Source organism: Peromyscus eremicus, chromosome 22 (genome assembly GCF_949786415.1).
Source record: "Peromyscus eremicus chromosome 22, PerEre_H2_v1, whole genome shotgun sequence".
Classification (NCBI taxonomy): domain Eukaryota; kingdom Metazoa; phylum Chordata; class Mammalia; order Rodentia; family Cricetidae; genus Peromyscus; species Peromyscus eremicus.
The window spans coordinates 3,984,024-4,005,847 of record NC_081437.1 but is presented as its reverse complement, the minus strand read 5'-3'; the positions used below and the strand labels follow the sequence as shown (position 1 = coordinate 4,005,847).

At 37.1% G+C, this 21,824-nt stretch overlaps 1 protein-coding gene across 1 annotated transcript in view; it reads right to left on the bottom strand.

Moving 5' to 3' along the window:
- Positions 1 to 4,363: 4,363 nt before the first annotated feature.
- LOC131897733 (neurexin-1) overlaps positions 4,364 to 21,824 on the bottom strand; it is a 164,952-nt gene continuing 147,491 nt past the window's right edge. The window contains exons 12-14 of the mRNA XM_059248723.1: positions 13,463 to 13,636; positions 7,685 to 7,804; positions 4,364 to 4,383 (exon numbers count right to left, since the gene is read on the bottom strand). Of these exons, the coding sequence (XP_059104706.1) occupies positions 4,364 to 4,383; positions 7,685 to 7,804; positions 13,463 to 13,636 (314 nt within the window). The remainder of the gene's footprint in view (positions 4,384 to 7,684; positions 7,805 to 13,462; positions 13,637 to 21,824) is intronic.

The following is a 21,824-nucleotide window of genomic DNA, read 5'->3' as shown; positions in this document are numbered from 1 at the left end:
TCTGAATCACTATCATCCAAAGGTTCCAACAGGAAAACTTCCAAATACCCAAACACATAGCAAACCACTCAAGTGAAGAACCCAAGCAAAACGTATTCTTCACTTTCTGCTGCATATTCCATCTGTTTTTCTCTTTACAGGGTCATATGTTATATATTTATAAGAAGCCTTCACACCTACTCAAACACAGTTTCCACTGTCTCTTTCAAATGCAGCCCTCCTTGTTCACGACCCATTTAAAAAAAAAAATTCTATATTGGTTGATCCTTTATGAAACATGTTCCATTTAAAACCATTTCAAGTAAGGAAATGTCTTTGTACCTTCCTGTCTTACCAAGTTCTGGGAAGATTAAGTCTCATGCTTTGTAAGTAATTTTCTGAGCTATGTTAATTTATATCATTAGAGTCATTAAAATCATACATTCCATAAAACCTAGAGATAACACATCATTTTTGTATGTATTTTATGTTGCGGCCAAATGCTACCACTGAGGTAAAAATGCAGCACAGCACAGAGCCAGAGAGAAGATTGTAATTCTTCCCTATTAAAGGAGTCTACATTTTAATTGCTACAGTAAATCTCATTTAACACACCAAATGCTTTGTTTGGGGATGGAAAATGGACTGCTGACAGGCATATTTTCTCCACAGCTGTATTTTCCCCTCTTAAGATGTGAATTATTCCTTAATGCAAGCACAACATTATTTTTATTGTGACCTTTTCCTGGACTGGGCACATTCCCTGAGAGCCTTTGTCCTCTTCCCTACAAACATGAAGGACCTTGTTCTTCACAATTAATCTTGTAGTAAATGTTCATGCTGTGGGCTCCATGTATTCCTTATGCTTTTCTTGTATGTCTTTTAACGACCTTCAAAGATTACACTGTAAACTTTGGACTCTGACTTTCTTTTTAACATTTTTCTGCTTCAGTCGAATAAAGACAAAGCTGAGATGCAATTAAAATAGTCAATGACTTAGTACACATTTATTCATTAGCATAATACTGAATGTTAGCTGTCCGTTTCCTATCACTTACACCGAAAAATTTGGTTTAAACAAAAGAAATTTTGCCAATATTTTGCCTGATTTCTTCATCAAATGTTCAATTATTGTTTCTGAAGGCCTGTCACAGAAAAATCACAAAATTCCCGTCTTTCTTTCGTAATCAGTACCTTTTCATGATAGAGCTGCAAGTGAATGACGGCCTGTCTTTGACAGCTCACTCTGAGTTGCTAACCGTGTTTAGAAGTGGCAATGGAACAGTTGAGGATGTGAGCGCATTTCATGTAGCCTGAAGCTGAGAATTAAAATCTAGGAACAAGAAGAGAGAGGAGCCTTGGAATATTCATAGTGTAAATTCCTCTTGATATTAACTTCCTTGGAAATTTGGATGGTGTAAGATTTGTAAAATGTTGACACTGACTGGATAACTTTCTGGAAGAAACAGCCATGCAAAGCAGAGGGTGGGTTGAAGACAGACTGTGACTAGACTACTTAGTTCATACTGGAGAAGTTATCTAAACTATCATCCACTCCTATATATTCTTATTTTAAATTAATGAAAAGGTTCATAAAGCATAAGTAGCAGACATTGTAATCCATATTAATTAGGTTATAACATGAAAAGATATTGATAGGAGCTACATAAATTTTTGTGGTTCTTATGCAATAGCAAGGCATATCTACGACAACAAAGGATGTAACTCACCTCTGCTTCAACCAGTACTGCAAACACACGGAGCATCCCTTTAAAACAAGACTTCCTAAAACCGAAGCTAGTTAGGTTTAATGGCATACTCCTTTAAACTATTAATGATTTGATTCCATAAACCAGGATAAGTATTTAAACAGTGTATTCTCATCACAGGATTTCTCAGTTAACAGATGAATATTAAGTTATTTATTAGTTACACTCATTTAGTAGGATACAAGATTCTGAAAACACATCATTGTTGATCATTTGCTCACAGGGGCATTCAGTATGTAATTATCAGGAAAATATAATGCAATTTAAAAGTAAAGATAAACCAAAAGCCTAAAATTTTAAACTATAGCAAGAAGACTATTGCAACATTGTATCCTAACTTGAACTATGTGTCTAGGCATAGCAAGATCCCTGAGCAAACTGCCCCTCACATAGAAAGAAAATGTAGAAATAGTACCTCTAAAACTAGAGCCATGGTTACCTCTTAAGGACAATTAACAAGGTGACTGGCAAACTACCTCAGAGCAGCCTTGGTTGGCTGGACTCTGGTGGGATTTGATAGCATTAAACATGGAAGGCCACCCTGTACTTACATAACGTCTACAATGAATGGTGTTAATGTTAACAGTCAACAGAATCAATCAAGTCAGAAAATTCAGAGAATAATAATAGAAAAGCACATAGGTGAAGAAAACATCTCAAATGGGGCTTCTGTGGCCACACTGATACATATGTATATAAGGAAAAGGCTGCTCAAAGTTATAGAATACAGAGCAGCTGTATAGTTCAAGGAGTTAAACCCAGTTACTCATGCAGCAATATTTTAACCTATCCCTTTGGGATTTTTTGGTGTGCTTATTTTTTCTTATATAGATACAGCACTTTTTGACTTGGTCTGAACAGTATTATAATCCTTTATAGTTTAACTTGAGACAAGACTGACCCTATTTCCCCACAGTTATCTAAGGTATCCAAGGTGTTAGCGATATATATTGCTTTTGACTTGCTTTAAATAGCTTAAGAGCAACACTTGGAAACATAGGATGAGTAGAGATTAATGAGACTCCCCACATTCACAATGAGGATCTGACTGTAGACATAGCTAATTGTGAAATATTACTCAGCCCTAAATAAGAGCAAATCATCTCACAGCTAACTAACATTAGCATCCTAAGTGGGAGAGGCATACTGCTTAGGTCTAAGTTATTTCTGTATATGTTAGGATTCACTTCCATTAGTTCAGATCTAGAGGCTTAGACATTAGATATTGGATTCTCTTTTCAAACAACCAAAAGAAATAAGAAACAAAGCTTATGGTATTTCTAAATGTCACAGTCAAAAGACTCAGTGAAATAATGTGTTTCAGCATTGTTTCAGTGAATATTTGTAATTCAAACACAAAGCATACACTGAATTCCTCTCCAAAAGATTTTTTCCCTTGGCAAAGTTTAGAATTTTGAAAATAGTCTTTTAATATCCAAGCCCACACCCTCCTACAGCCATAGCACCAAACAGCACTGTGATGTATTACTCCCTTATGGGAAAAGACATGTTCCAAGCTGAACTGTAATTTGGCACACTACACTTCCATACTAATGTAATGTGACAATGTTATTATGTTTGCTATTTTCCATGTGATCATAGCCATATTTATCTTCTTCAACCTGACATTAAATTAGCTAATATGGTTACATTCTAATCTGTACCACAGGGTGAAAGCAGAAATGGATAGCACACTGGTATTGTGATGGTGAGCATGCATGAACATGTAAATAGGCGGTATACAGAAGTTCCAAAATGGAAGAAAACTCCTAACACAGACTTAGAACATACTGAACACTTGGTAAACAGTTAAAGAGAAAGTTAACAGCTATCTGCTACCTAAAATTGTATGAGGTAATGCAACACACTAGTTCCCTCATACTTCAAACAAAGAAATAGTAATGCCTAGTCCAGGACAACAGATACATTTCCATGGCATGAAACAGTTTAAACAGAGGTCAAACATGAAACAATATTTCTTCAGGAAGACCAAGTGAGAGGGATGCATTCCAGGTGGGATGAGAACATTCAGCAGGTGAAAAAATCAGCTTGTGAAATGATGAGGAAGTTGGAAAACATAATGTGGAGGATGCCATGAGTAAGTAAATTGGCAGTAACACACCATATGGAGAGTGTTCTGCAATATCTAAGTGTATATATGAAGGCTAAAGACAGAACAAGGAGTTTTATTAACTCCAGACTAATAAATCTAGAGTAGTGTTGGCCACTAGAAATCTTTTTGCAAACTTCATATATTCACTTACCATTGCCTTAGTAAGCTCCTGTTATTACCCGTTATCTACAACATGCTGCAAAAACCTCAGATATATGATCCAAAATAAAGGAAAATTTAAAATACAAAATAATATTGTTCCTGGGAGAATAAAATATACCCTTTTAGAGAGATAAGACAAACATAAACTATATGGTAGAGAGTAATGGCCAATAAAATAGTGCAGGAACTGCTTCCGACTGGAAGAATCAACCAAGAGATGCTGGTGACATTTAAACTGGGAAGAATGAAGGTAGGAGAGGAACAAAACAGATCGGAAGAGGGAGGGATGGGAAATGAGCAACACTGAAAACATTGTATAACAATCCAGAAAAATGATGGTTCAAGGACCTGGATTTGATCCTGTAAAGAACAAGAGTGGGATGCATGACACCATACTCAGCCACAGCCTACAATTGTTTTGTTAATGAGTACATCTCGAGGATGGCAATTCTCCAAGGATGAAGGGGTTTATAAAAAAACAAAACACATATTTTTTAAAAATAGCCTCTGGTATCACTTTACAAAGATGCCTGTGTTTTTGAAAGATTCCTTTCAATTCAATTAATTAGTATGATTTATCCAAGATTTTACTTGCAATTTATAAAGTATTCCCATCATCCCACTGGTAATTATATCTCCAGGCTAATATAAATAAAAATGTCTAGTTACTCAAACCCACTCTATAAACCGTATCAGATGTATGACACTTAGAAGTTCTACTGGGGGGAGGGGCTCTTCTTTCCATGCACTGTGTTTTTTTTAATATATATATATATTGAAATGCTTCTGTCTCTTTCCATTTTCCTGGGTTTTGTTTATGATTTGGGGGTTACAGTCACAGAATTCATGGGTTAGTAACTGAGATAGGGATGAAATAGCATGAAGAGATGCCCTCAGTGGCTCTAGGCTTCTTGTTGGCTTGTTTATTTTTAATTTTAAAGTCAACCTCAATAAAGGAAAGGGTGTTTGTTTACTAAAATCCAAGATTACTACTATCTATGTTTGTTACAGAAAAACAAATACAAAACAAAACAAAGGCAAGATGAAGAGACAAGATATATGTGGAGAATATGTATCAAAATGTTTCAATTCTCATCTTTAACCTGAAAGCTTTTAAAGTAATACTTACTACTGTTTTATATAAATTTTAACTGTTTTAAAATAAGATGCATCTTTAAATAGTAATCTTTATCTACAAATGCTCATCACAGGAAAACACCAATGTTCAAGCCATGAGGACACTGCATTTCCATTAAAGCTAGTATGAGGTAATGATTTAATCAAAATGCATGTATTCTGAGAGCTCTCAAATATAATTTAGCACTGATTTGTGCAAGAGGCATATCAGGAGACATATTTATTGAATGACATTTACCCATTTACAAGAAAATAACAACTAGCCTTATCATTGCCATCCGTACAACTGTCACCCAAGAGCATCATTTAAATAGTTTTCTGCAAACACTGATTTGAGGACAGCCTGATACGTAAGGTCAGATTTTGATGTTCCTTAGGAAAAGCCTAACAAACACACACAGAAAATTGCATTCTTCATATTTAACTGGTGTATGGGACACACGGTCTGACAAAACCAAATGGCAACTGTTTTGTAAAACATGGGGAATGGCTTAGCAGAGTTTGGCAGAGAATGTTCTCGAGCAAAATGAAAAATATTTTCATACCGAAAAGCCCTCTCAACTACCACATGTAGTCATACATCTGTCAAGCTTGAATTCAGCATTAAAAATTTGCAATAATAAAATCATAACAAATTCTCAGTCTTCTGGTTGTCCTTGAAAAGAGGTTTATGTCAGTTTTGAACAGTAGCAAATGCAAGCAGTTGTTGATCTACAGATAAGCACATGTCGTTAATCAAGCATTTGTGAGAGGTCTTTAAAAATCTTTGTCTTTGCTTTTTGTATATGTAAGTGTGCACTGACTCTTTATACGAGGTTATTTATATAACTAACAAGGGACTGTTTTCTTAATCGTAATTTGATTTGGGGACATAAGGTATATGTAAAGGGATGATGATTTTAATGTATTTTTACTTCTTCAAGCTACTATATACTAGGGAAGATGATCCTATAAAAGCAGAGATTAAATGTTTCTGCATTCATGGTGGCGGCACCTTTAAAAATAATTTTTCTTCTATTATTTGAAAATTTCAATATATTTTGCTCATATCCACCCCTCACTACTTCTGACCAACTGCCCCCAGGACCTCCAACCCATCTTTCTGTCAGCCTCATGTCTTATTATTATTAACCATATTAGTCCAATTCATGCTGACAATATACACACAGACATGGGATTCTTTTTAAGTATTGTTGTCTTCCTTACATTAATTTTTCTCACACCCATTGTCCTGTCTCAGCACTCTTCTTCTCCTACTGAAACCCTATTTCTTTTCAGGGAGTGTTTTTCTTACTTTCATGTGTAAACAGGGCTATCTACACAAGCATGGGAGGATGTCATTTATTGGAGCACAGGTAACTTGTCCAAGGTTATACACTAAAGATATGTGACGACCCCTTCCTTGGCTACCATTAATTTCCAATAGTCTTTCTTGTTTTTGGCCTGTGCTTCCTATAATCAATATTCTGGGCAGAAACCAAAGACAGCTGGTGAACTGTACTATATTTGTAGTTTGTAACCATTCAGTTCCATGACTTATTTTAGTTTGATACGACTTTTGATACTGTGATTCACATATCTGCTGACAAAGATTAAAGAATGAAAAAAAAAACCCAATACTCTAAACTCTCCTTAAATTAAAAATCAAATTTAGCCTCTTTGTACAGCCCAGATCTTCAACTATCACATCCCTTTCCCCATTCTCCTAGAACTCTGGCATCCATGCTGTAGTATTTAAATACAACACAAGGCATGTAGTCTACTTGTCAAACATGAGGCTTCATTGTGAACACCCTGTATATACATTAGAAGATGTGTTTTTATCATTTTGATGAAGTCCTATGAAGCAAGACCTTTCTGAAAGTTCAGAAACAAGACTTCTTCTTTGGCCAGCAAATTCTGTCTCAAATTGTCACTGTTCTGATACCAACTCTAGGAGAGGACTGTGATAGAATGTGAGGGCTATCTATCCTATCATGCTCACACTGTGAGATTAAAGGGGAGAATTCAAGTGCATAAAAGACAAGAAAGAAGTCTTGAAAAACTGATTAAACATAGTGTTTTTAAAGTGAGTTGGGAAGACTGGACTTACTTAAGGAGAGGTAGAAAGATAGAGAAATGAAACTTCTAACCACACACAGAAACCAAGGTCCTCAAGATATCACCTGACAAACTTTCAAACTACATAGTACAAAGAAATACAAGGATTCAAAAATTTGGGAAGAATTCAACATATAGGAAATTAACAATGTTCTTTCTAATAAGGAAGCTATAAATAACCAATAAGAGAAAATTATAACAGTTGAAAATCAACCACCACCATTAAAGCACTAAGGTATTCACTGCCCTGAAAAAAAATATTATTTCAAAATGGGCTTTTGTTCTTTTATAGAAAAAAACTGAGGGCCACATCTATGACAGTGCCATTGCCAATGATATAAAAACTCAGAATTCTAGACCTTGTGCAGCAAGCAGTAGCTGGAAACAGTGACAAGTATCTCTCTACAATTGGACAGGTACTTACGATCATTGCAGAGCGGCCCACTGAAGGAAGTCATACTACAGTCACAGCTGAAACCATCCCATTGCTGCAAGCACACTCCTTGATTTGAACATGAGTCTTCTTGGCAGGTTGTGCTGGGCCCTGCAAAACATGCCAAAAGAAACTTGGGTTCTTTTTAAAAATTCAGAATGTTCTTTACATGAGCTAGATCACATATAGTAGTTGCCAACACCTTAAATTACATGTCCAAGCTAGTTTTGAAAGTTCACACACCTGAACTAGGAACTGAGAAGTTTAACCTGAAGGCCTTCTTAAGCTTCAAGTACAAGACAAATACATCATAATTGTACCTAAGCCAACAAATAATAAAAGGAAGTTTGTAGCTTCTAAGACGGTCATGGTGGTAGTAGGTAATCTTATTCTGTCATTAATGATTGTCTGTCACCATTTGGACATTAGAGAATGAATGGATCTCCTTAACTTCATAACAATGAATTGAGATGCCATGACAAATGGATATTGTAAGATCATGAAACTGGGATAAAGATTGGCAAAATAATCAAGCAGACTTATGGAAAAGTGCCCTATGAGATCCAGCCGCTTCCACGCATACACTATGGCTAAGGTCATGATTATTTGGTCCTCTGGATAGGTATGTTGGCAAGTATCAGTTCACATGCTTTGACAATATCATGCAGTTAACATAAAATGAAAACAATGTAATGGCATGCCCCTGTTGAACACACAAGTAAAGGGAACGCTATGCTGTTTCTAAAGAATTATAACTACAACACTGAATAACAAAGAACAGAAAAGTATGATTGGAGCACTAAAGGCAGGGACTGTACAAACATAGTCAAGACTGAAAGCCCTATGCAAACTACTCTACAAAATGAGGTTTCTTGCACAACGTCCAAAACAACATCCAAAACAACATCCAAAAGGGGGAAAATGAAATCTGAATCCAAATAACAGTTACTGAAAAATGTAAAAAAAAAAAAAAAATGTTACTTTAGGGTTTCCACTGTGTAGGGTGGGGTTTCAGTCTTGTTTTATACACACAGGGCTATCTACCTTGCAAGTCAGCTTTCATCAATGCAACTTTGTCAGCAAAATAAAAAAAAAAGCAAAATATATTAAATGTTAGTAAGCAATATGGAAATGGGGCAAACAGAATGTTCAGATTCAAAAAAGCATGCTGCTGTAAAGGGAAAAAAATGCTATGTGTAGCAAACAAATTAATACCAACAGCCATAAACCTTAAGAGAAGCCAAAAAATGAGAAAGCAGTATAAATTTTATGTTTACACTATATATGTGTATATACATATAATGCTTAGTCTAGCCAATGACACATGGAGGGAAAACTTAAAAGGCTCTTGTGATTCCTCCTCCGCTGTACAGATGTAGATGGATTCCTTAAACGACTTGCTTCTTGGAACATGCAGTGTGATGTTTCATGTGTGGACTATGGTGCACATTGTAGACTATGGTCCCGATGGAGAAAGTACCTCTTGGTGTGCTTCTCCTTCTCAGTTTAGGAAAACTTTCATTTACAACTATGACTTAAGACAGTAATGTATTATCTGCCCTTAGTTCTGCTTTGCTGTGATGTCTGAACCATTTGAAGAAGGTGAAGAAAGTCATAAAGATGGTAGAAACAACCTGCACTGTAATTCTCCTCAGAGAATACTCTTTTATAAGATCCCAGGATGTCATACTCATTCTCACTCTTAAAAAGCTGGGTATATATGATTTATAGATTCCAGAGTGTTCTTGGTGTTGTCTATGCCTTCATAACTGTCCTTAGTTCTAATAAACTTCCATGTGAATAATATTTACATGAAAACTCCAGGAAAAAGAATTTACAAAATGATAAAAGGGAACACAATGCACACGATCCATTTAAAATCTATAAACAATAACTTTGGGATCATTTCTGGCAGTAATAATTATGTTTTCTAAATAATGTGAAAATAGACTCCAAAGTTATTCAATGCTAATGATGGCCATTGAGACCATTGCTTCAGTGAATAAATATTTTTTAAATTAGAAGCCAAGGTCTTATAAAATAAAGTTTAACATGTACTGTACAATCATACTATATGATAACTTTCTCAGTAAAGGCATTGTTCACAGAAAATTACTAAAGTAAGCCTAACTTACATGCATTTATACAAATGCAGTATCTATAGTTAAATCGCAATTATGTAATAATAATTAGTGACATCAAATAATAATTAAGACACTAATAGCATTATAAGTAATACTGGAAATAATAATAATCTATCAGGAAACTGATTAGATGTAATTTTTTTCAACTTAAGCATGAATTACTAATTTGTTCAGTATTTGTTGAGTTCCAAACATATGCAGTGGTCTACCAACAAATTAATGGCCCATAGTTTCAGAGACTAAAAATAGTCTTGAAACAATCTTCGTTGACTTTACTTCCACAGATGAGAATCAGGTATAGGGGAGTCCTGTGTTATGGAGAAGTTATTTTATCAAATAGTCACTTACTTCCTGACCAGCCCAACAGCAGAAGAAGTAGTATCAAGAACTGAGGACCATCAGCGCCGCAGCTCCGACACAAATCATTAGTCACGCAATTACTCAACAATGCTAAACTCTAAGTGTACTGACACTGTGATCTTAGGAATGAATCTGACTAAACGGTGGAGAGCTGCCAGCTGTCTTTGAGAGCACTAAAACATGTTTATTTTTCTAATTTCTCATTGTTAAATTCTCACAGTCTTTTTATATTTTATTTTATATTTCAGGCATTACTTGTGACTGCATCCCTGTGTCTGAGCAGCGACAGTTTTTGGAAGTACTCACCTTCTAGAACAATGCTTAAGCACTGATAGAGATCTGCATAAGTCAAAGTCTTGATCTATTTTCCCTCTAGTTATATAATATTTCTTATTATGTTATTTTGTCACTGACTGAAATTGGGAACAAGCCAAATGACATTTGCGCTAAGTGAATTTTTTTTAAAGGATATGACCAGAAGGGGAAGAAAAAATGGAAGTCAAACACAATTTCTCTAGACCTAAGGGACAATAGAGGACAGTCGGTTTAGAAGCCTGTCCTTCCAAGTGAAGGACACTGTAATTTGAAACCTCTGTCTTCCACTTCCCTAATCTTATAAATGTTGTTTGATTTATCTGAGGCTCAGTTTACTCATCTGGGAAAAGGGCAGTCATGAGTGTTTATAGTGTTTTGAGGATTAAATAAGATGGTATATACAAACTCACAACCACTATTGCTTAATCAGTGACAGCCATTATAATCAGACAGCAACTCACTGCAGCCATTCACAAAGCAATCCAGGACAGAGTGCACAGGTCTACAGAAGGAATATCAAAATGTCACTGAAATTTTGTTGAGAAGTCATCTGGAATTTAATGAGCCTACTCTCATGGTTGATTATCAGTCTCAGTTTCCTGTTGTATGCATGTATCTACTGAAGAAATTTTCAACATGTGGGACATGCAGCATAGGCATTACTTGGGAATTTGGTAGAATTCTAAGGACCCATGCTAGACTTTCTGAATCACAAGTCCTGGTGTTAATATCTGCTAATTTGGGTTTTAATAATTTTTCAAGTTAGCTCACTATAGGCTGATGCTTGAAAAATACCAATATAAATACAGGACTGAAGATAGATTTCTTCTCTAGCTGAGAAGTATTTATATATGAATGAACTGTTGTCCATTGAAATAAGCTAGATATTAAATGTAACAAGTGATTACTGAGGGAAGATCAAGAACCTTTTATGGGCCAGGAACTTGAAGTTTGGCCAGTCTTGTTAGGTAAGAATGATGGAAAACCTTGACAAGCTATTATTTGGAGATGTCAAAGACACACCATTTCTATTAACACAGAAGTTAAGTGATTCGAATCTGAGAAGGAGTTAAATTCCGTGAGACAATTGTCTTTGAAGAGATAATACATTGGGTATGTATAATTTAATTGCTAGCCCTAAAGCCATAGGAATCTCATCAATTACACCTGTGACTAGTTTATCTGAGCTAATCATTATAATAAGTCAGGATAGAAATGGTCAAATTAAAAGTACGAATGAAATCATCAGGGGGGATGATGTCAGAAAGACTGCGATGTGGTGACAGTCCCAGAGTAAAGAAAGCCATGAGAAGGGATGACAGTTGTTAAGGCTGAAGTATTTAAAACTTCCTGTATACATGGGCAGAGCTATTCTATAAGCTACCACAGTGAGTGCAAATATTCAGAAGCTCATTTAAGGCCAGTGAAGAGAAACCTATAATTAAGTATCCTCGACAAATTGCCTACTAGATTAGGTTGGAAAACAAGAGCAAGTGTTATTACTGCAAACATTTCGTTTGCAGTCTTGCTCCCATGAACCTTCCTTCCATCCTTCACTAACAGACTGTGTAGGGGAGGGTCCTTTGTACTTGTGTCTTCTTCCTGTCTGCTGGTTACTGAGCTGCCAAAGTCTCTTCTAGAAAGTCCTTGCCATCCAGCCTGTAACAAGGCTTACTTTTCAAAAGTGGTATCTAAAACTGTAGTACCTTTCCTTTAAAATATAAATAAATGACATAGTTTCACTTGTTAGACCATTTCTAAGGAACAAAATTATATCTCACATTTTTAATTCATCTATTACAGGAAACATATTTGCTTAATAATTGTGTTTCCTTTACTAAATATGGAGTATGAGAAACCACATAACAAGTGTTATGTCAAAATTTAAAGTAAATAAATCAATAAATATGGTGATAACATTAAAATGAATTCAAAAAAGTCTTCCATTAATACTCTTACTCTCTTTTATTATTTCAACAGTTTGAATTTAAGTTAGCTTTTCAAAGAAATAGATGCATTGGAAATGGAAAAATGTGATTTCAAATTTAAAAGTTCTGCAGATTTAGGTAACTGCTAAATATAATGACTTTATTCTGGCTGAGGAGAAGTGATTCATAATCTCCTAAAGCATAGGACTCACACCTACATCTTCTTTTTCTCTCATATAAAATTTCTTATAATCTAAATTTTCAAAATAGACCAAACTATGTTGAACCTTAAGGAGAAGTAGTAGCACTAACACACCCAGAGCCCCACGGTTCATGATAATGTGACTGAATTACATGTATACAGTTAGAACTGGCTCAAAAACTCTGAGGTATTGAAGTAAGAAATGACCCCAAATGAAAGCAGCAATCAAAAAATATTCCTGTAGCTCTTGATCTGACAGAAGGCATGAAAGAATGTAAGAGAGCCGAGTGCATTTCCAAAGCATTGTACATTTGCCCTGGATAAAATAAAAACATTTATTTTCAACAAAACAGAGAATATATTGCTTGCTACCAGATACACACAAATCAAATTGTGGTTTAAGAATGAGTATCTGAGCCTTTCTCTCATTTTTTATCCAAATGAATGCAAAGTTTGAAATGGGTTAAATATATTATACTTTTTTTTTCTATTTTAAGTAGCTAACTGATGCTATAATGCAAACATTATAGAACTAATTAATATGCTAGTTAGCCTAACTGTAGTCTGCTAAGAAGAAAATGACAAGGCCCATAGTTATAGCTCCTATTATGTGTTGGACCTTAGTTCATTCTTGTGAATAATTCAGAAAATTTAAGATTTATGGAATAAAATATTTAAAACATGAGTAAGAATTTCTAAGTTCTAAGTGAAAATGCTACCAGTTAGCAGACTATTTGCTGGCTAGTGAGATTATTTTTCTAATTGAATTTATATGTTGGTTGTATCAGAATTGTGTTATGTAATAACAGAGATGTGGTACCTTCACATCCTCTTTCAATTTGCCCGTTGCAGAAAAGAGCATCCGAGATGAGATCTGGGAGCCGGCCATTTAAGTCCACAGAAGCCAGGCAGCCTTGAAAGCCTTCCTTGGCGTGGACCAGTTTTGGCAAGGATTTGTACGTCTCTTTAGCCACTCCTCCGATGTACAAGTCACCTATGGAAAGATCAATGGAACTGTCACAAAAGTGTCTCAGAATCAATATTGAACACATAGTATGATGAGAAGATAAAAGAGATGACGTTTCTTTTATATTAAATCGGTGAAGTTATTGTATGATCTGCTGTGTTCTTAAAAATACAAAATAAAGTAACATTTGAATAATATATTAGCACCTGAGATTTTTCTAGATGTTACTATCAAAAGCAGTCTAAGGATTCACTAAGGGCCACTAAATGAAAAGAGCATAACGGAGAGAATGAGCATACGCTTATAGAAATCCACCCTAGTTACTTATTAACTCTATATTCTAGGGCAGTTTCTCAAATTACTAGCAAGCCCTTTTTCTCAAATGAGAACAGTAAAACATCTTCTTGCATTACTTTGAGAAACAAAAGCTGTGACATGTAGGGAACCCCTGCCAGAGTGAAAGTATGTAACAGACAAAAGGGGAGGGGGCATTCTTATCAAATAAATCTTATCTCAGGGCTCTGAATCTTTTAGTGAACCAGAAGCTGTGGGACTTTACTGATTAAAGTCACAGTCTACACTATCTTTTTGTTCGCTTGCTTTTTGTTTTCTTATTTTTTGAAATTAAAATGTAATTACGTAATTTTTCCCCTTACCAATTCCTCTCTCCAACCTCTCTTATGTATCCCCTTGCTCCCTCTGGATATCATGCCTGTTTTTCTTTAGTTGTTACTGTTGTGTGCGCATACACACACACACACACACACACACACACACATACACACACACACACATACAAATATATAAAGACAACTTGCTTATTCACTTAGTTTTACTTGTTACATATATGATTTCAGGGCTGAACACTAAGTACTCAGGGGACTCATCCCTGGGGCAGACCATTTCTCCTGTCTTGGTGTAAGAATGGAAAGCGGCACTGGTTACCTCGTGGAAAGGTCATGGCCATGACAAAACCCAGTATCAGTATCAGAGCTTTCTTAGGGGGGAGTAGGGGGAGACAAGAGAACCAGGTCTGGGGAAGGAGCACGTGCAGAGAGAGAGAGAAAGATGTTGGGGAGAAAAGAGAACAGAACAGAGAGAGAGGGTGGGGTCTGAGTCAGGGCTCTTTAAAGCACATGTGGGCTTATGGAGCTACGCTACACATGCGCAGATCGCGTGACCATGTAGGGCATTCATAATCACCAGCACACACTGATAATGTAAGACGCAAGACCCCTTGTCTAGCTCCTGAACTGCGCATGTGCGATCATGCAGCTGGAGCACGGCAGAATCCCAACACTTGGCATGCTTTAGCTTCCTGGGGTGGGGTTCTAGGAGATTTCTGCCTTCCACATATAAGCATGTCTATTAGTGCTGTAATTCTTTAGGTCTTATTTAGGCAGCCAGGTCATAGAGGTATCATGAGATAAGCTTCCCAGTCATTTTTAGGAGACACAATGTCACAGCAGTTCCCTGGTTCTCTGCCTCTTCTCCCCTCTTAGTGCTGCCTGAGTTTTAGATGTGAGAGTTGAGCTATAGATGTGTCATTTTGGGCTAGGCATCCCACAATCATTGCTCCTCTGTATTTTGACCAGTTGGAGGTTTCTGTCTGACCCTCTTCCCTTGAGTATCTTCTTCACTGACTCAATCCTTTTATAGTCTGACTTACGTAATTCTTCACACGTTTCTCTGCTAAGTTAAAAACAACACCACTTTGAAGTCTGTGCTACTTTGGGATTTTCAAAGAAGTTATTAATTTGTTTTCCTGATTCTCCTCCAGTTTCAAATGGAACATTTTGCTTAGCTTTGCTGTCTACAGGCTCTGAGGTTTAGGTTTCTCTGACTTTACCAACACTCTTAAAATCCCTGTGTTATTCTGTCTGCAGACAATTCACAGTGACTGGATGGCATTTAGTAGATGTAATTAAAAAATTCAATACATGGCATAAGGAGGGTGACCTCAGAATTCGGTAATCTGTTGCTCCAGATTGTAAGTTCTACTGATACCCATGTCAGCTGCTTCTCCATAAAATCTCTCTCACCTTAATCATTCTAACTTCATGGCTCTCAGCATAGTTTTACCAGTATAAAAAATATCTATACATTCCTAATGCTCATCTGGGCTGCTCCCTTGTCTTTGTGAGACTTCAGAGCAAGAACTGATGTACATAGGATTTGCTGACGTGTGAGTAACGGAGTCCTTGGTCTTCAAGCCAGAGAGTTCATGTCCTCTAGCAGTGTTCGTCAAACGGCCATAGGCTAACTTACTAGATCGTAAGCAGAGTAAAACAAAGCCCCAGGTCTGACACTCCTGGATTGTGTCGATGAAAATTTTGAGAATGAAAGCATGTAGCTTTATCAATATCATGCAGCCTCAAGAACTGAGAAATGTTGCCCCTTACACTACCAAATGAAACTGTTTTTATTACAATAGTGTGCCACTGATGTCTTCTAATTAGTGCAGAAGGTATTGAATGTATTCTCCCCCATCTTCTAAATAACACTGAATAAATCATCACCCTTGGTATTTAAGGATAGCATGGTGCTCATCATAGGATACTATTTTTGTAATATTATTTGATTATTTTCCTCCATATTTCCATTCTCTCCTTTGTCTTTCTATTCCTTTACATTTAAAGTCACAGTGTTTTAGTTGCCTCAGAAAAGATATGAGTCATAAATCAGAGATATAAAATTAGCTTTCTGCATTTGAGTTTTCAAAACCTAGATTCTTCTAGGAATATGATGGATATATAGGGATTCACATAAGGGAAGTAAAACCTTCTCATACAGCAACTGGGCAAACAGGAACTATAGAAACGTAACTGTGTGAGTGTAGCTACTAGTGACTGTCAAAAAGAGGGCACAGCTTTCTCATTTCAGAGCTGACCCCTGCTGGGTATCAACACTGCAGGCAGATTTAGGAGAGAAACGGGGATTGGGGGTGTTTCCTCAGGAAAACCCAGAGGCAGCAGCAAGATCCTGTGGATGAACACTTTCATGATAGAATTAGCTTCCTGGGAGTTTATATTGCTTCATGGAACTTTCCATTCTTTACTGTGTTGTGAGAGCAATGGAATCATTTCTGGATGACCCAGAAATAGCAGACCAAGTCTGACCTGGGTAGATCCCGTCACAAGAGCATAATGCCTAGACAAAAGTTCAGTAGATGCCTGGATGGGGACCACAGAATATTTGAGAATGACTCTCAGGCTTCTACTTTATCTCTCTACTTCCCCAAAGACTGGTACAATGGGAGTTTCTGATGGTCAACCCTATAATTGAGAAATGACTTGAGGGAGAGAAGGAAACCAGAATTTCTCAAGTTTTCATTTTCATTAACTCAAAGAGTTATAGCTCAAAATAGGAAATCAAGGTAGATTTTTAGAAAAAAACTGGGGAAAGTTGCTTTCTTGAACACTAGAGAACATGAGCTGAGATTTATACTTCAGTGTGTCTAATATCAATCAAAGACATGCTCCCTACACTGATATCCTGAACTAAAATTCTTTGGAGTGCTTTAATTCTTTCTTAGGACTAAAGACACAGTATTAGGTAACAGTGTGAGACTGAATAAAGAATTCTTAGCACTAGCCGGGTGGCGGTGGTAGTGGTGCACACCTTTAATCCCAGCATTCAGGAGGCAGAGGCAGGCGGATTTCTCTGAGTTCGAGGCCAGCCTGGTCTACAGAGCGAGATCAGGATAGGCACCAAAACTACAGAGAAACCCTGTCTTGAACCCCGCCCCCCCCCAAAAAAAAGAATTCTTAGCACTGCCTTTAAATGGTTTAGATACAGAATTTCAGACTGAAAATTATACAAGTCATGGTGGACATTTGATTTCCATGCTTCTTTCAGATTTCAACTCCCTGGAGGTTGTTCAGTGTTTGTTTTAAGATCTATTGTATTACCTGTACATTGTGGACAACGAGTAAATATTACTTGACACTCAATAGGTGGAGGTCACATAGGGAAATAAAAAGTCAAGAGGGGAAAAATGGTAAGGCATGGTAGAGAGGTAATTCTAAAGAGGGCACACTTTCTTCCCCTTTCTGCTTCCTACCACAAGTCCTGTTTCCTAACTAGTAAGCTTATTTGCCTGATGTCTTTTGATTGCATGTGGAAGAGAAGTCATGACTTTTTGCCTGGGTCCTGAAAGAACAGAAAATGTCATATGAAGCAATGCAGGATCTGATATGAACCTCAAACATTCCAAGGTGGATGGGTCTGTATGTATAAACCTGGGGCTCATTTTCACTTTCATTACTGAAGCTGCACTTACCTCCCCTGCCCCCCACTGTCTTTATAAACTTTTCATATATTAGAGAGTGGTCTTAAGATCCCCTGGTGGGTTTCCATCTGAAGAGAACAAAGGAAACGCTTAAGTGGGCTCAGCCCTGTGTACCATTACCACCTCATCAAAGATGCAGCATATCCTTTTGATCCATGGAGAGATGGAAGGGAAATGACCCATTAGCACTAATGGGTCCTTGAAGGTAAAAGTCCTGTGCATATGAAGGAGGATATGCTTTCTAATGACCCTGTGTGTGAACATGGCCTGGATGGACATCCACTAAAAGCTGAGTTTCCTATATAGTTGAATCTCACCTGTTGCCTTTCCCCCATCCCACCACCCCAACAGGATGGCTGGATGTGTTCACTCCTCTCCTTTAAGTGGGCCATATACAGGAAAAGCTAGAGTTGGGATACTTGCAGCAAATAGTGTGGCAAACATGTATCATGTAGCCAGACTCAAAAATAGGAGGTGAGATAAGTTTCTTAAAGAATCTAAATACTATCCTATCATTACTGTACATTATATATATCCTATTTACACACATATATATAATGTACTATATATATTATATATCCTATCATCAATACTATAATATCAAGAACCATAAGCACAGAAACACCTAAGCAGCTCTCAATGACACCCTCTGAAGACAGAGATGAGTGAGTATCCCCAGCATCTGCACAAACATGAGTAAGGAATCATGGGCAACCTTTGTGGTTGTATCTGACTAGATGATCTGACCCTGTCCCTCACTGATATCCACAGTGTAAGCTCCTCAAACTGCATTTCTTCTTTGGCAGTGAGTCAAATGGAATGGAATTAATGATGCCTCCCTTAGAAGACCTTGGGGGTTACAGAGAACATTCCAGTGTATTTAGTACACATCATGTACTCTGCACCTGATTGACACTATAGGGCTGGATTGATTCAGATAAGGTACATGGCATGTGCCTCGTTCTATGCTGATTGAACTGGGAATTCAGAAGAAGTCAAATCAGTTCCTTTAGAATGACAAGTTTCAGATTTACAACTATTCCCTGGCATTTACTTAATTTAATCTAGTTCACAGACATCAGTTAGCTTGAAATGTGTCTTATACGATACTACCAGAGATAAGCAGAGGGTCCTTTCACCTACCCAGTTTGAAACCAAATAGCACAGAATCTAATAGAATAATCAGAAATTTTGCTTGACAAATATCTTCTAATTTAGACATATTAAGAGATAAAAACTAAACAAACAAACAAGCAAACAAACAAGAAACATTCTATGAAGGCCAAGAATCAATTTGTAGGTTCAGGCTGAATACTTAGACAAGGAGAGAAATAAAGATGTTTTTGTGAACTTTGTAACGTGGGCCCTGATGGAGGAGCTGAGATCAGAGGGAATAGGGAACATTACTTTGCAAGGACGTAAATGTAGATGCAAGGCCTTGGGTGCAGTACAGATGCACTATGGAGACAAAGTGAGTGTGGCGATTGTGTCAGAAAACAAAAGATCAGGTATGGAGGTATGATTGGAAAAAAGGAATATTCAATTGTTTATTAAATGATATCAGTAATGTTAGATAACGAAGGTCAAAGGAAGATGTATGAATGAAAAAGACTAGAACATGATGGATCTTCTGACTACTGGCTGGTAAAAAATTAAAAACAAGAAGTAGGAGAATGGAGAAGCCAGACAGGCTAGAAGAACTGGTGAGTGTGAGGAGAGACGGACTTGTACCTGACCTTACAATGTGGCTTTTGAGCATAAGTGTATTCTAAAGGGTCCAGGGACATAAAAAAGGCTCAGAGGGCAGCAGTCAAAGCAGGGATCATTTGGGGATCTCCAACCCAAGACAAATGAAGTGGTGGGAGTGGTTTTCTTTCTCTTTGAAAACAGGGAGCAGAAGGTAATTAGAGCAAAGTGTCCCAGCTTGGCCTCACAGCAGCAGAATGTAAGTGTCAAGGTATAATTAGTGCCTTGACTCAGCTTTCCTGTTTATTCATATGTACTTTTCTCTGCCTCTTAAACGTCTCACTTTTATTTTAACTAAAAGGAGCATACATAAAAAGTCACATGTTTCATAGATGTGAATAGCTTTGACTAGGGAAACACAGACTTCCAAATTGTCATTTGGGGGATAATTGAATTCATGTACTCTCTCTCATTCTCCTATGGATGCATTGGAGAAAAATCTAATTCCAGATGCAGGGAACTCTAACTTTTCCATTATTTCTTGTGATTCATTGTTATAAACCACTGTATCTGCTCACACTGGTTTCTGAGCCTGATCTGCAAGCAAGGTGCCCTTCCTCTCCCCAGGGAAAATCAACCTCTGCTCTTAAACCTGTGTCCTTATCTTTAACTTTAATCTTTTCTTGTTCCACCACAAAGGAATGGCTGCAGGTCAGATCTCTTCTAGATATGCCAAGGAAAATGTTTTTGGGGAGAGAAATCATATCTGAATGTATTTGTTTGAAAGGTGTGTTGGAAGAAAATCACCTATTATCTTTGAAAAATAAACACTCATGTATTAACTTTTTTTTTCAGGGAACAGAATACAAATTTGATCCTTCCTATAACTGTTTTAAATAAAGTATATTAAATTATTAAAAGAAAAGGCCTAGGCAGTGGCCTCTGCTCAAATAAATTTGAGCTTTTGGGGAGAAACATCTGTATGGTAGGTACAATACGCCTCATATGCCCACAATCAGCAAAGTATGACAGATATTCAATATTTCAGCCAAAGGAACAATTCAAGTATTCTGAGATGTAACATTTGTGTCTTTAACAGATCCTGTGAAAAATACTGAAACTAACTTTAGAAATGCTTTGCCAAAGAGAAGCCGCATGGGTACCAGTCTAGTTGAACAGATGCCCTCAACTTCAGATATCTTGGTCTGCTTTGATACAGGAAAGTTCTAATCCTATAGTACTCTAGATCTGAGTCTATAAGAAATTCCTGCAAAATCTTATATCTAAACTTATCTTGGATTTAGGGGTTCCAAAAGGTCATTGCCACCCTGACTAGAAAAGCAGACCTTGAAGACTTCTTTATATGAATTAAATGGCTAGTCACCCTTCCACCCTGACAAAAATTTCCAAGCCGTTTCTTTCTTTTTTTTCTCTCTCTCTCTAAATTTTTATTCTTACACTCCTAGATCAGTGCAGCTCTCAGATCTCAGCAGAGAAATCCAAGCCGTTTCTTACCTCACGCCTTCAGACTGCTGACTTAACTTTGCCAACTCTTCTGACACTGGTCACTCCATTTTCACTCTCATTTCGAGTTCCTGTTGACTTTTTTTCTGGGTTTACCTTACACTTTTTACTTCCACCATAAGATAGGTTCTGAGGATCACATTCCGGTCACCACGCTTATCTGGCAAGCACCCTCACCTTTTGAGCCATCCTGCTGGCATCCCACTGTGTCCTCGTCTACTCAGTGTCTCCCTCCCTCTGCAGTCTAAACTTGAAGGATCCTCACGTGAAATCCTTTGGTAAACTTTACACGTTATTCCCAACAACTTTCCCCGGACAGATGAGTAAGACTGCATCATCTTCTCCCAATATCCCGACCTTCAGTCCTCTTCAGTCCTCTTCTCTTCTCTTATCTTGGGTTTTCCTGCCATCCCATCGGGGTCCACAGTCCACATACTCTCCTCATGAATGCCTTGCTTCTGCCAATGCTTCCTGATAAGAATCTGTTCAATTGTTAAGTGCTCAACTCAAATTCTACCTTGATAACATATTCATCTATGTTTCAGTCTTAAAGAAGTATGATTAGTTATTAAATTTATTAAATCCTGAAACAATCTTGCATCTTTTATTTTTTTTCCTGAAGATTGTTGTTCTCAGTGCTTTGCAGGTGGGTCTCTTTTTTCAATTTAAATTATAAATATTCAAGAGATAGCCCTGGCCTAGGCCCTTTTAAAA